Below are 13,375 nucleotides of genomic sequence, written 5' to 3'. Positions count from 1 at the left end.
CGCAGCCGACATTTTATTCGTTGCGAATAAAAGTTTATTCTGCGAATTGCGAATGCGAATGCGAATAGAGAAAATTGTATTCGTGTCCAGCCCTATTAGTTCTCCCTATTCTTAGTTATACCTATTCTCAGGTCTTCGTTTTCTTCATTAAGTTTTAGTTCCTGGTCGTGTATATAAGGAGGGGTCATCCCCCCGATCTCATCAAGTACAGTCTTGTATTCAGGAAATACATCCTTTAGTTCAGATCGACGAGTCTTACTCTGGTCCCAGCCCAATTTTATTCTAGTCCACTCGCAGTCTGGTGCCGTTGCAATTTGCATTGACATACCAGATACTCCGTTTGTATTCATTTCCTCACACAAATCTCGTCCAACATGCTCAAGTTTCTGTTCTCCCTTGGTCTCTTCGTCGCTGCTGCATATTCGCAGGCCGTTGACGTTGGTTTGCCGAACAAAGGCGCCCACCTAGTGGCCGGGTCAGGCCAGATTGTCCAGGTCCAACGTCCAGTAGGTTTTTGACCATTGTCTCAAACAATCGCAGAACCAATTTCTTATAGGATACATTGACCGCCTCCGACGAAATAGCCGTTGTCATCGGCATCCAGCAGTGTCCAAATGGGATATGCGCTTCACCGGATGCTAGCATGGGCACTGTTGTTTACCAAGGAGACTTTTACCCGGAGTTTCACGGGACCCAGCCTCCGTACATTCCGTACGAGAATTTTAGTGTTCAAATTCCTGTCGGACTGTCCGGTCCCTCACGGACAATTCAAGTCTAGATATACATGAACAACCTCAAAATGAGGAGAAACAAACAAACAACTCCTCAAGCTCCCCCGCTCGCCTATCACTACTAACGAATGTACACTACGACATTCGGCTACCTAAGAACAGACCAATCATCAGATCTGAGCTCAAGAGCGGGGTCGTGGCACAGCTAACGATCAGATCAGAATTTGAAGCCTATGTCATGAACCGCTCCTGAGTGTTTCGTACCTGCGGCCTTCGGCGAGCTCCAAGGCTCCACCGAGTCTAGGTCGACACGTCGTCCGAGGATGAAAAGCTTTGCTTATTTGTTTTGCAATCAGTTAATGTTTATTGGTTGTAGAGGCTCGGACGGGGCCGAGGGAGGAGTTAATAATAAATGCTCGCTCCCCGTCCGGGCCCTCATAGATAATATTCTAAAATATATTGTTACAAGCAATCCAGCTAGCGTAGGATAGGGCGATTCTGCCTCCTAATAGCGGAGATCAATCGGATTCGGACCTCCGAAAACCTGAAAGCGGGGCTGGCCGATCTTCAGCATCCTGGAACCTAGGACGGCTCGGCTCCGAGGTCTAGAAGCGAAGATTGGCTTCAGCAACCAACCAAATGAAGCTCGACCGAGGTCCAACAACCTGGAAGTGGAGACTGGGTTCAGGGTTTAGAACCCTGAACCCTGACACAGCTGATCTCCAACTTTCCCCCTCAGGCTGCAGTTCCAGTGAATCACATCGCTGGCTCATTTGCAGACCACTTCTGAGACGTTCAAAACGTATCTTAGGTAAACCCTTAGTGAATACGTCCGCGAGCATATCCTCTGTTGGCTTATAGACCAATGAGATTTCCTTTGACTCTAGGCGCTCCCGAACAAAATGACATCTGATATCAATATGCTTTGACCTGGCATGAAACGTCGGCCATAGATATGCAACTTGATTATCTTCGAAAATAGTCGCGGGCTCGAGTTGCGGATAATCAAGTTCCCGGAGCAACTGTCTGAGGTATCTATAAGAGCCTCCTTCACCGCCGCACTCAGAGCCATGTACTTCGGCCTCTGCCGTAGACAACGCCACTTGTCGCTTTGAGTGCCATCCCGGTGGACACTTAAGGGGTTTTGTGACATCCACGCTGCTAGTTACATCATCGGGATCGCGCGGCCCAAGTAAAAGGCTTGCAGACTTCCCCGCTTGTTCGCCTCCCTCTTCAATAAAATACATTGATTTTTATTATATAGTATTCATTCTTTTCTGAACCCCCATCTGCACAATGAACCCGCCAGCCAAGAGACACAAAGGAGTGGCGTGCGTGCACTGCCGACAAATGAAGGTAGGCATTGTGTGAATCAAGGAGGACTCGGCAAACAGAAACTCATGCTCTTAGCTTCGATGTGATTCGGGAGACAGATTCCCAGCTCCGTGTTCGCGATGCCACAAGTCTGGCCGTGACTGTTCCATTAATCCGTCTTACAAAAGGACTGCAAGAAGAGAGTACGCCGCAACCGCCCATCATCGACCAGGGACGTTTGTTGACAGTTATAGCCGTCTAGATGAACTGGAGCGAGAAGTACACGTGCTCCGAAGTAATTTATGGGAGTCATCGACGAGCGTGAATCCTGTAATAGACCCCGTGGATACACCGTCAGTGGCGAACGAGGAGCAGAATGCACGCACTCCGTCTTCTACTGATACGAGCCCATCGCCAATCTCGGACATTCAAATCTTAGAGCAGACCATGGTGTCTAGGGACCTATTTATTAACATCTTAGACGTGTACGCTGTGTTCAAAAGCTTCTACTGTGTTGGACGACCGTGCTTACTTGTGGTAGATATTACCGATATTACCATCCCAGATTTCAATTTTTGCCTCCAAAGGAAAGAGTGCTGCAAGAATGTGGTTCCTGTCGCCTACTATTCTGGGCAGTGGTCGCCGTCGCGTCAAGATCCGTCCAAGGATGTACGGAGTTCCGGAAAAGTCTCATCTGGCCGATCAGACGTCTGGCTACGGAGAGTGTTATCAGAGAAACCCCTTCGCTGTCTCTCGTGCAAGCGTATTTACTGCTGTGCGTCTGGCCAATGCCCTTCGGGGCGGTCACTGATGACCCTTCCTGGACATACTGCGGGATAGCTACACACAAAGCACAGCATCTGGGCCTTCATCGACCGGATCATCTCAATGAATTTGTGCAGGGGGCAGCTTTTGACCACGAATTGCTCGTGTCGATGAGAAATACATGGCTTGCTTGCTTCATAGTAAATCAAAAGTCCACTTACCCCATCGTTTTATCATATGATCAATTTGCTAATACCCCAATGTAGCATTAGCGCCAGACTCGGTATTCCCGCCACGATCAGGCCAGACCACGCAGTTATGCAAGCTTTAAACAATGACGACTTTTGCAATCCTACATTCCGCCATCTATTGGAATTAGCACACAAGGAAGCCACGTTTGCGGAATTGCTAGGCCAAAATGTCGCTACTGCAGACGGACTCACATCTGACCCACTACCTGTAATCCAAGCCACTGACTTGGAGATTGAGCAATTCGAAATGAGACACAAGTCAACCTGGACGACTGGGGTGGAACGGAGCCTTCTTGGTACCAAGCTTAGACTTTATTCATATGCATTTCTCCGATCTGATAGCACGGTGGACTGTCGAACGGAAGACAGAGCCATAAACAGGAGGAGGAGCTTGACGACTTGCACTTCGCGGATATCTTTCTTTTCGTATCTGTCCAAGTGTTATGTAGCAGCTCTGCGCCTGATTGAAATTTCATGTCCAACCGAGGCGACCAATTTGACGGCTCCTGATGATGACCTACATTTATTAGGACTGTCCAGCACATCAGCAGCAGCAGAATCGAATTCAACGCTCTTTTGGCCTTCTTCAGAAATTTCCAATATTATTTCGGCCACTTTTGTATTATTACAACTCACGAAAAGATGGAATTTTAACGTTGATGACACAGAAGCGGACAATGCGATAAGTCGAGCTTGGAATCTACTTTCGTCTCTTTCGATTGCCGAGGGGGATCACTACAACCGAGTTTGCGACATTATCGAATATATCGTCAAATTAAAGTGGCCTTCTTCATCAAAATCGGAACAACAGCAACAACAACAACCAACCTTACTTACGAGATCTCGAATGGGTGCGAGCATTGAATGGGATCTGATACATAGCGCGCGTCGGAGATTTGATAGCGGGGGCGCAACTTATAGCAGGCAGCTGCCCGAAATGCAGCAGTCAGGAGTTTCGTTAAACAGTAATATCAGTGTGGACGCCATGATAGGCTTCCCAGAAATGCCCGGTGAGCGCTGTGCTGCCTTTGACGATATTTTATGGCCCATGTGGGATTCAAATTCGGGACCAAATCATTTATCTTAGGTAACTTGCTAGGCACCCTTGTCCCCCCCACTGCATTAGTAACATGCAAGTGTTAGACGTTGACAAAGAGATTATTTTGCAAGCCGTGAGGCTGAGATTATGTTATGTACTCCTTTCCAACGCCAATGATATAATTGTCATGGTCGACGACTTTCTCTGATGGTATTATTGATGCTTGCAGGTCATCAACTCTTGGCTCAAATCATCTCCGCACAGTGCACACTATGGCAATGAATTTGTTTTATCGACACCAATGACACTGCCTGGCTTCCTCTTCAAAGGTTGCGTTACCCTCGTTGGCGCCATCCTCGTGCATTGCCTGTTCGTTTGATGGCAACAACACCAGAAAGAGCGTCGGGTCGGGTGCAAGCCACCAAATAAGTATCCGCATCGTCTGTCATGGGGATTCGATCTTTTCCTCGACCGCCTGGGGGGCGTCAATATAATCGCGTGTTCCAGGACCACTATTCCCGATATCGCGCGACGTTCGAAGAACGAACCTTTGGAGAGCGCTCAATCAATACCATGGAATAAAAGAACATCCAGACCGTTACCGCGCTGAGCTAGGATCACCACCCACAACAAGGCTATGATGCTCTTTCTCGGTCGAGGTATCTTCTCCGAGGACGGGACTGCATTGAGACACTCACGAAACCTGGCGAAGCCTCTCTTCAAGCGCGCCGAGCTGAGCAACATGGGAGTGCTTTCAGAGGCATGTAGACAGGATGATGGCCAAGCTCCCTCGCGATAGTTATACAGTGGATCTTCAGCCGCTGTTTGAGAAGATGGTCCGTTGTGCTTTTGAGCTTAGTTGATTAATTAGCTTTGTTTCGTTTCTTCACCCGACAGATATTTTTGCTTACGCCGACCATCATAGTTCCTTGACAGCTCTTCCGAGTTCATCTTTGGACGGCAGGTGATCACACAGGCGGTTTATCTGCTTGTAAGAATGGTCAAGGAGTTTGAAATAATAGAAAATAGGGATGTATGGAATATGTGGAGCAGATCTAAATGCCGTGCGAGAGCCGGAACGGGCATGCTTTTAGTATTATGATTGCAGAGTAAATAAAACTCCTTTAAACTAATAATGTCTGTCAGGCATGAATATATTCATTAATTCTTACAACGGCCTGTCCTTTCCAAGGTTTTAGTGATTGAGGCCATGCGAGTCACCGTTCGGCGGAGTTCGACCAGTTCTGCAAGGAAAAGGATAAATTATCACAATCTGCATGCCTCCTCACTTATCCCACCTTCTTCAACCGTTAGACGTTTGATACTTCAGTCCACTGAAACGGGCGTAGGGTCGCCAAATCGAGGAGCTTATCAAGTGTCACGTTAACCACGTGACAAAGGTCGAATTTCTCGTCGCATTTCGACCCCATTTTACCCTTGTATGTCTCCATGTACTACTGGACATACGAACTAACGTCCATTTTATGGACATACGAACTAACGTCCATTTTCATAGCATCAATTTACTAGTTGATTTTTTTTTGGCTTGCATTTTGCGCCTATACCGAAACTATATAATCAATCTCAAACAGCTACCTAATTACTATCAGGCCAACGACGAAGACAGCGAGGTTAGTACCAGAACATGAAGTCCGGGTGGTCATCGCATATCTCCTCCATACCTAGAGCTCTCTTCTCAGATGCGTCCTCACTGTCTTGATTCCGCCTCTTCCAATCATTCACATGTCTTAAGTAGAACAAGAACAGAATCGTAACAAGAGCCCCAACAACCAAACTACCAAGCGAGAGCACTTTACCTCTGTAATATTTCGGAGCATCATTAAAAATTTCCGCACCGAGGAGCGCAAAACTTTGTCCGAAGACCATAATAAAAGCCAGCGATCCTGCTCTGTTCTTGGGGTCAGCATATTTTTCACACGGAAATAATATATATACCACTGGGACAGAATCACGTTTCATACCTTTTCGTAAATCCAATGACATTGGAATTCATCCAACTCTGGATCAGAACTACAGACGGGTACGTTCCCATTCCAACCAAGAATGTACCGCCGAAAGATAGATTCCTGGAGTCACTGACGATGAGTAACAACCAACCTACCGCCGCCAGCAAAAATGACCCGATCAGGAAGATGCCTCGTTTTCGAAATCGGTCTGAACAGGTGCACACAATAATGGTGAATACTCCAGTCACAACATAGACAGGGATTGTCAGTAGTTGCGTCTTCAGTGTCGAGTATCCGAGCAGGTGGATGATTATGGGCAAGAAGCTGGAGAAGCACGCCAGGCTGATATTCATGCATGAATATACAAAGGCTGCATCATCATGTTAGCCAAATTTACCTAGGTATATAACGTTCCTCGCAGATTCATACCATAAAACCACACTTTGGGATCTGTAATCACAGCAATCAGCTGTTTCGGCTGAATCTTGGCATGAGGTGTGTTGAAGGCTTCTCTAGACCTGCGCATACCGATCTCCTTTTCTTTCTCTGTAAATTCCCATCCGGCGGTCTCGGGTGTGGCAGGAAGCAGTGCCAAGACAACAAAGCCCATGCCCACAGACATAATTCCTATGAGTCCGGTATAAGACTTGATGTCCAATAGTAGTAAGTTCGATACATGCCCACGCTCACCTTCGATGAGAAAGATCCATCGCCAAGCTCCCCAACCGTGGACGCCATTCAGATTATGCTCAACACCGTACGCGATCAAACCATTCATACTACCTGCGACCGCCATCATCGAGAAAAAGATGGCTCCCCGAGTTGCCAGTTCTTCTCTTCGATACCACAGCGTCAGGTATAATGGACCGGCTTGTAAGAATGCCTCAATGGCACCAATCAGCACCCGAAGGCCAGCGATCGCCTGCCAGTTCTTAGCTTCGCACATTCTAAAATAATACAGCGGGTTAGCTTTAGACACGCCAACAATGTGCAACAACAGTCTTACACAGTAGTTGCCAGTCCCCATCCGATCATTGCACTGCCGAGCTGGATGTTCGGGCCAATCGCTCGCATCAAAATATTACCAGGAATTTGGCAGACAATGTATCCAATGTAAAAGAAGGCAACACATTGGCTCAGCTTCTTGGGGGTTATGTGTAATTCAGCATCCATTCCTGCAATGGCTGCATTGCTAATATCTCCACGGTCCTTGAACACAGTCAGCAAATACAGTCAAGCCGGCTATGGGAATGTGCAACGACTTACTAGTGTAGCCAGAAAGTACATGACCGCTATGAGCGGTAAGACGATAAGGTCAAGCTTAAGGACATATCGTTTCTCGGCTTTGATTTCCTCAGCAGTGAGGACTGCCATTTCATGCATCCCAAGGCCATTCTTTTCGGATACTGATATCCTTCTTGTGTTACTTGCACGTTCGATATCCTCAATCCTTGCATCGTCGGGCTTTTCTTTAGGATGATCCATGTTTGCGGTCAAGAGAGACTAACTTCTTTCTGATGAGCAACTCAACTTCAACTATCTTTGAGAGAGACCCAAACTAGAAACAGTTTACTTATTCGTATTAATAGCATTTTGACAATGTGGGGCCCCCATTGATTGATACTAAGATCTAGATTCCGGGGTAGACATCCTGGCAGCCCTTGCTCTGCCCATGCGGGGATCGGAGTGTTCGGTAGCGAGTCGGCAGCGAGTCGGCAGCGAGTCGGCGTGTTTGCGAAGTCGGTCCGTCCTAGACACCTCAAAGTTATCTGATCAAAATATCTAAATGTCGAGGCATCGAGTTCCAAACCTGCTGGCACTCTTGATACGTCACGGCAAACTAATGCCGGCCGGAGGCCGAGAAGCTTCTCTCGATCAGCGTCAGTGGTATACAGTACAGAACACGTCACACGACCTTGGTCTTCCTTCCTTTGATCGCGATCGCCAGACCTATGAGTCATGACATATCTAGGTTTCCACTTCGCCAGTGTCCTGAATTTTCTGCTGCACATAAAGTAACTACGTACGTAGAACGAAAAACATTCGAGAGCACAAGGGTCTTCTAAATTCTCTAGCTACCTAGGTAGTCTTCTAAAACACTATCGGCACATTGCATTAGTGCGTCTTCTAAAACACTGCCATGGCATTGCACGGGCTGGCAACTCCACCAGGTATATCCAAAGGTTGACTGGTCAAAAAGAATGACCATTTCTGTCTACGCTTGCACTCGGCGGCCAATTCTTCCATATTCCATAATTCCCCGATCGGCATACCCCATCCGGATAAGAATACTTCATGCAAAGCATGCTTCAAGGAGCTTGATCGCTCGGGAGGCCAGGCCTCATAAGCGTTAGTATCGCCAGCGACAGCGGCAAATCTAGTCTCCCAGTGCCATTTGGCGATCTCAAGCGAGTTTTCAACACCCGCAAAGGTTCGCTCGGCTCTACCCCCCAAGGCAAGCCTCTCCTCATGGGATCGACGATAGTAATCTTCGACCCAACCGGACCGAATGAGAAGGATGTCGCCAACCCTAAACTCAGTGCCCTGCTCTTCTGCGCACTTCAACAGCTGGTCCAGAGTTATACGATACGTGCTGAAGGCGTCATAGTGAATCCCGTGTTTGTTTGCCCAAGAGCGAAAATCTAGGAGCACCCCTCTGCCCGCTATTGCTTTTCGCGCGAGGTCTATAATCAGTCAGCTACCGCCATACACTCTTAGCGGGTCATTCCACACGAACTATGTACTCCTCCGCGAGTCGTTGGTGCGGGACCGCTGATGTCGTCTTGAGTGAAACCGCCGTAGAACGTCTTACTTGCTTGATACGGCAAGTGTCTCAGACCATCCCATTGACTGGAGCTCTGCGTATTGATAACCGCTTCGTCGTCGTTTGAAAATGGCTTCACAATAAAGCGATGCTTAAAAGCCCCCCTGTCTGGGTTCATTGGTGCAATTGGAACGTTCAGCGGAAGGCTAAGAGGGGTTAAAATGCATTTCACGACGGAAGGGGGATATTGATGCATACTTCAGGCTGATGGTAGTTCCTGTTTCAATCTCTGACTTAGCGGCAAGCACAGTCTCCTGTGTTAACAAGTTCAGAGACCCTAGCTCATCATGTTCACCGTACAAACCCCATGCGGAATAAGGGGGGTGGTCTTCCTTCAAAGGAAGAGCTTCGAATGCGAGACGAGTGGACATGATGCAATTCTTAATCTGGCGGTTGAAATTGGAAATTATCAGGAGATGCAGTGGAGAGATATCAATACAAATGAGGATACATCAAATGCTTCCCTACAAATGTGTTCCAATCAGACAATGTCTAGCTGCTCCTAAGTCGGTCAAATAGAGTTTCCAATTCAACGTGGCGAGGCCAACTGGCGAGTCAATAACAATTTAATTTGCACAAGATCCAATCCATTCTCGCAGTTGGAGGTCATAGAATGAAGAAACCTAAAAGTCGACGATCGGGCCGCATTCGGTTTCGAGCCGACCTCGGGAGCCTCGGCGTTTGCTTGAGATGCTTCACAACACTTTCTATAGAAGGTATATAATTAACCATGGATGTTCATGATTGCTGTATGCTATGCACTCTAAAACCTCTCACATAGTAATTAAATTGATAAAGCGTCATTCATTGATTTTGGACAATAAGCCTCTTTCCTTCAGTCAGGCATAAATCGCACGCACTTTCAATTGATTGCAAAGATGACAGACGATCTGAGAATCCTGACGCCGATTGGCATGCTGGGATACGGCTTCAGCGAAGCGTTATTCTGGGCTGCAGTCGAGGATGGCGTCGACGCAGTCATTCTCGACAGTGGCTCAACAGACAGTGGGCCATCAAAGCTCGCTCTAGGTACCACAACTGTCTCGCGCCAGTCGTATGAGCGTGACCTGAGTATCCTGGTTGCAGCATGCCATTCTCACAAGGTGCCGTTGCTTATTGGTATGGAGAGCCCATTCCATCAGTATTGATATATACGTTGGTAGTGGACTTGTGTTGACTCTTAACAGGATCAGCAGGTGGGGATGGTGCTAATTCCCACGTTGATTTATTATTCAACATCATTGAGGCATGCATCGAGCGTGAAGGATACCGGTCTATGGAAATTGTCCGTATATATGCTGAAGTAGACAAGGATATAGTCAGAGAAATCTTAGAGCATGGCTTAGTGACTCCTTGTACGCCTGCTGTTCCAGAACTGCAGCGCGAAGATATCGACGACGCCTCTCGAATCGTCGCACAGATGGGCCTAGAGCCATACTTAAAAGCCATGAATGAGCACCCTAACTTCGATATTATTATTGGTGGCAGATCATACGACCCGTCACCTTACGCGGCGTTCTGCATGTGGAAAGGCTTCAGTGATCTGGGGATTGCCTATCACATGGGGAAGATCATGGAGTGTGGTGCATTATGCGCAAAGCCAAAGAGTAAGGAAGCATTGGCCATTGTTAGGAGAGATAGCTTCGACATAAGGCCTTTGGACAAAGCGGCAAGATGCACAAAGAATTCAGTCGCTGCCCACACACTCTATGAGAAGAGCCGTCCGGACGTCTTGCTAGGTCCTGGTGGAGCTTTGAACTTGACCAAAGCTACCTACAACGAGCTCCCCGACCAGCGGACTGTTCGTGTTCGAGGATCCGTATTTACTCCAGAGACCCAATATACAATCAAGCTTGAAGCTGCGAGAGCCAGAGGCTATCGAAGTGCATTCATTGGCGGGTTCCGTGACCCGATTCTGGCCTCTCAAGTAGACGACTTTCTTGAACGCGGCAAAAGACGTCTCAAGGATTTCATAACGTTTCCTTTCAAATTTGAGACACACGTTTATGGCAAGAACGCTATTATGAAGTCTTTGGAACCTGATCCAAAGCCCACATCCAAAGAACTTTGCGTGGTAGGAGAAGCATGGGCAGAGACACAAGAACAGGCGACACATGTCGCAAGTATGGCTAGAATCTGGTGTCTACACGGCGCGTACCCTCACCAGATCGCAACGGCTGGTAACTTTGCTATGCCTTTCTCGCCTTTCGATATCCCGCTAGGACCGTATTCGGAATTTTGCATCTACCATATTATGCCAGTTTCAGACCCAACCTCTCTTTTCACAATAACGGTTGATAGTGTCGTTGGAACAAACGCCGCTCCTGGTCGCAAATCTCCTACGACTCATTTGGAGACTGAGACAAAGACTACCGATGGAGTACACAATGGCACGTTTCCAGAATTTCCGAGCACACATTTGCTAGGGCAATCTCCATCGTCTGGATTTGTCTACCTTGCGTCGCTAGCCAGTGTGCTTCGAAGCAAAAATGCAGGGCCATATGAGCTCACATTTGACATCATGTTTCCTAACCAACAAATCTACGACCAAGTCAAAGAATCAAACGTCTTGACGGCCGAGACTATATCGCACTTATACGGCATCCCGCTAGAGGAGGTGCTCGTCAGTATGTGGTGGGAACCTGCCCTAGCATACAAGGCGACAATCAAACGACCGACTGTCAGTGCAAGTTTTGGCGAAACGGATACGCACGGGAATGCCCAGCATGCGCCATTGATGTATCTGCAAATTCCGAAAACCAAATCAGAGGGCGAGAAATAAGTTGCTTTCGTTACAATTGCCTTGCTGGACCCCCCGAATATGTAGTATACATATTTGACAGACATATATGATTAATTTATGAACTAAACTTGATATTGCGCTGGGAAAATGAATCGTTTAACTGAGGGTAATCAGAAATGTCTTTGAATGGATCGGCAAGCTGATTGAGCATTTTATTGGCCTGGCGATATCGGTGTGTTGCAAAAAAATTCATGTAGAAATATTTACTAGTTTATATAAAACCAGTTGTCGCATGCCACATAATCTGGTCATATGAGAAGGACTATTTATCATCCCGGATCAAACGGAGCAGTTGTTGCGCTCATCCCTGTCATAGCATTCCGTTTACCAAGGTCGAGTATCTACACTCGGATAACCCGGAGCCTGAACCAGATGAATTCCAGAACGATTGGAGAAGATGAAGAATTCTTTCATGTTTGGTTCAGCCCCCCCGAACCGCATGTTACTTCTATAGGAGTATGATGGGACTCAATAATTCTGTGTTGTCATAGCAAATATGATGGGGAAGGCCTCAGACAGATTCTAGACTTTATCCTTCACAGAGAGAGTTATAGAATACATCTAGACAAACTATTCCCCAAATTGACAACATCCTCAATTTTCCCATACCAGTCAGGGCTGTAGGCGAATAGGCGGATAATTCGTATATTCTCTAATTAAATTTAGAAAACGGTCAAAATCTAACCTCCTGTTCATCCTCAGCAAACTATCGCGTATACAAAGAAGTGCAATATCAAATAAGTCAAACTATGGTCTGAAAAGTAGATGAACATGTTAATGAAATAGGGCGACTATTACCCTGAACCCTGAGGTTATTCTAGCACTGGCGTACATGCTCACATGTAGCGGAAATGACCGACCAAATAAGTTGCGTCCGCTACCAGCGAGTCCAATTAGGAAGTTCAAATATCACGTTAGTAACTTTGCGAAATTTTTAATTGGCGGATATCCGCATCCGTGCCCGCCCCCCCTCCTCACCCGTATCGAGCTTCGATCAACAAGAACGTGCAGGCGAATTATCATCATTCGCACAAAAATCAAGCCCATCCCAGTACTGCATGTATCCGTAGAGGATATTAGTACCATAACCGTCTATCGTTTGATAGGTCCTGGCTATATATAGGCCGCATGTATCTGTGATTTGCACCAACATATCAGCGTATGTGCCGTCAGCTATCCCGATGAGGACACCCCGGTTGCATACAAAAGCGACTACGTCGTCGAAGATATAGTAAAAGGTTGAGTCTGCTGGAATTATTCCATTGGCCTGGGTTAACTGAGCCTCTAGGTTTGAAACTGCAGTGCCGCTGTTGAAAGGAGTGAGGGGGAATCCGCAACCGCAGAAGGTAGTAGCGGAGGATTGGCGAGCTTGAAGCGTGCCGGGAATATTAGGCGTCGTGAGAGCAGGAGCAGCATTGTGCTTCAGATACAGAGGAGATTATTTCGTGAATCTCATCGCCGCTTTCGTTAACATAGGCGCGGTATAGTCCTTCGCCGGTGCCTAAAGGAATGAAAAAAGCTTGGGCGAGGGAGGTAAGTGCAACAATTCTAAGAAAAACGTTGGTGAACATTATAGAATAGTTTGAGTAGAGTTATTGAAGTGTGGGTAAGTGTATGAGAGAAGCTATAGAATATTAGGGGGTGAACTGTTCCGTTTTATAAACTTGATTAAGCTATAGTA

General features: G+C 47.0%; 6 protein-coding genes across 6 annotated transcripts; 3 read left to right on the top strand and 3 right to left on the bottom strand.

Annotated features, from left to right (window-relative positions):
- The first annotated feature begins 151 nt into the window (after nt 1–151).
- Nucleotides 152–1,265, top strand: V1508DRAFT_420061 (uncharacterized protein). The gene is made up of 2 exons (XM_066940690.1): nt 152–506; nt 557–1,265. The coding sequence occupies exons 1-2, from the start codon at nt 375–377 to the stop codon at nt 776–778; spliced, it is 354 nt and encodes a 117-aa protein (XP_066795022.1). The 5' UTR covers nt 152–374; the 3' UTR covers nt 779–1,265.
- Nucleotides 1,266–1,810: 545 nt separating this feature from the next.
- V1508DRAFT_173503 (uncharacterized protein) lies at nt 1,811–4,460 on the top strand. Its single transcript, XM_066936110.1, has 7 exons — nt 1,811–2,087; nt 2,142–2,248; nt 2,300–2,530; nt 2,587–3,021; nt 3,077–4,148; nt 4,205–4,310; nt 4,365–4,460. Exons 1-5 carry the CDS (start codon nt 2,028–2,030, stop codon nt 4,146–4,148), a joined length of 1,905 nt encoding a protein of 634 aa, XP_066795021.1. The 5' UTR covers nt 1,811–2,027; the 3' UTR covers nt 4,205–4,310; nt 4,365–4,460.
- Nucleotides 4,461–5,732: 1,272 nt separating this feature from the next.
- V1508DRAFT_433412 (putative pantothenate transporter) lies at nt 5,733–7,552 on the bottom strand (the record flags this gene model as incomplete). The annotated part of the gene is made up of 6 exons (XM_066941985.1): nt 5,733–6,009; nt 6,083–6,437; nt 6,497–6,694; nt 6,758–7,014; nt 7,074–7,276; nt 7,334–7,552. 6 exons carry the CDS (start codon nt 7,550–7,552, stop codon nt 5,733–5,735), a joined length of 1,509 nt encoding a protein of 502 aa, XP_066795020.1.
- A 642-nt stretch (nt 7,553–8,194) lies between these two features.
- Nucleotides 8,195–9,262, bottom strand: V1508DRAFT_356502 (uncharacterized protein; the record flags this gene model as incomplete). Its single annotated transcript, XM_066936994.1, has 3 exons — nt 8,195–8,751; nt 8,805–9,037; nt 9,090–9,262. The coding sequence occupies 3 exons, from the start codon at nt 9,260–9,262 to the stop codon at nt 8,195–8,197; spliced, it is 963 nt and encodes a 320-aa protein (XP_066795019.1).
- A 194-nt stretch (nt 9,263–9,456) lies between these two features.
- On the top strand, nt 9,457–11,929 carry V1508DRAFT_420045 (uncharacterized protein). The gene is made up of 3 exons (XM_066940689.1): nt 9,457–9,607; nt 9,673–10,010; nt 10,079–11,929. Exons 2-3 carry the CDS (start codon nt 9,770–9,772, stop codon nt 11,671–11,673), a joined length of 1,836 nt encoding a protein of 611 aa, XP_066795018.1. The 5' UTR covers nt 9,457–9,607; nt 9,673–9,769; the 3' UTR covers nt 11,674–11,929.
- Nucleotides 11,930–12,804: 875 nt separating this feature from the next.
- On the bottom strand, nt 12,805–13,295 carry V1508DRAFT_420043 (uncharacterized protein). Its single transcript, XM_066940688.1, has one exon. The coding sequence runs from the start codon at nt 13,263–13,265 to the stop codon at nt 13,083–13,085; it is 183 nt and encodes a 60-aa protein (XP_066795017.1). The 5' UTR covers nt 13,266–13,295; the 3' UTR covers nt 12,805–13,082.
- Nucleotides 13,296–13,375: the final 80 nt, after the last annotated feature.

This window comes from Lipomyces doorenjongii (assembly GCF_038497915.1).
Source record: "Lipomyces doorenjongii strain NRRL Y-27504 unplaced genomic scaffold V1508scaffold_35, whole genome shotgun sequence".
NCBI classification, from domain to species: Eukaryota; Fungi; Ascomycota; class Lipomycetes; order Lipomycetales; family Lipomycetaceae; genus Lipomyces; species Lipomyces doorenjongii.
This window is presented reverse-complemented; position numbering and strand designations above follow the sequence as displayed.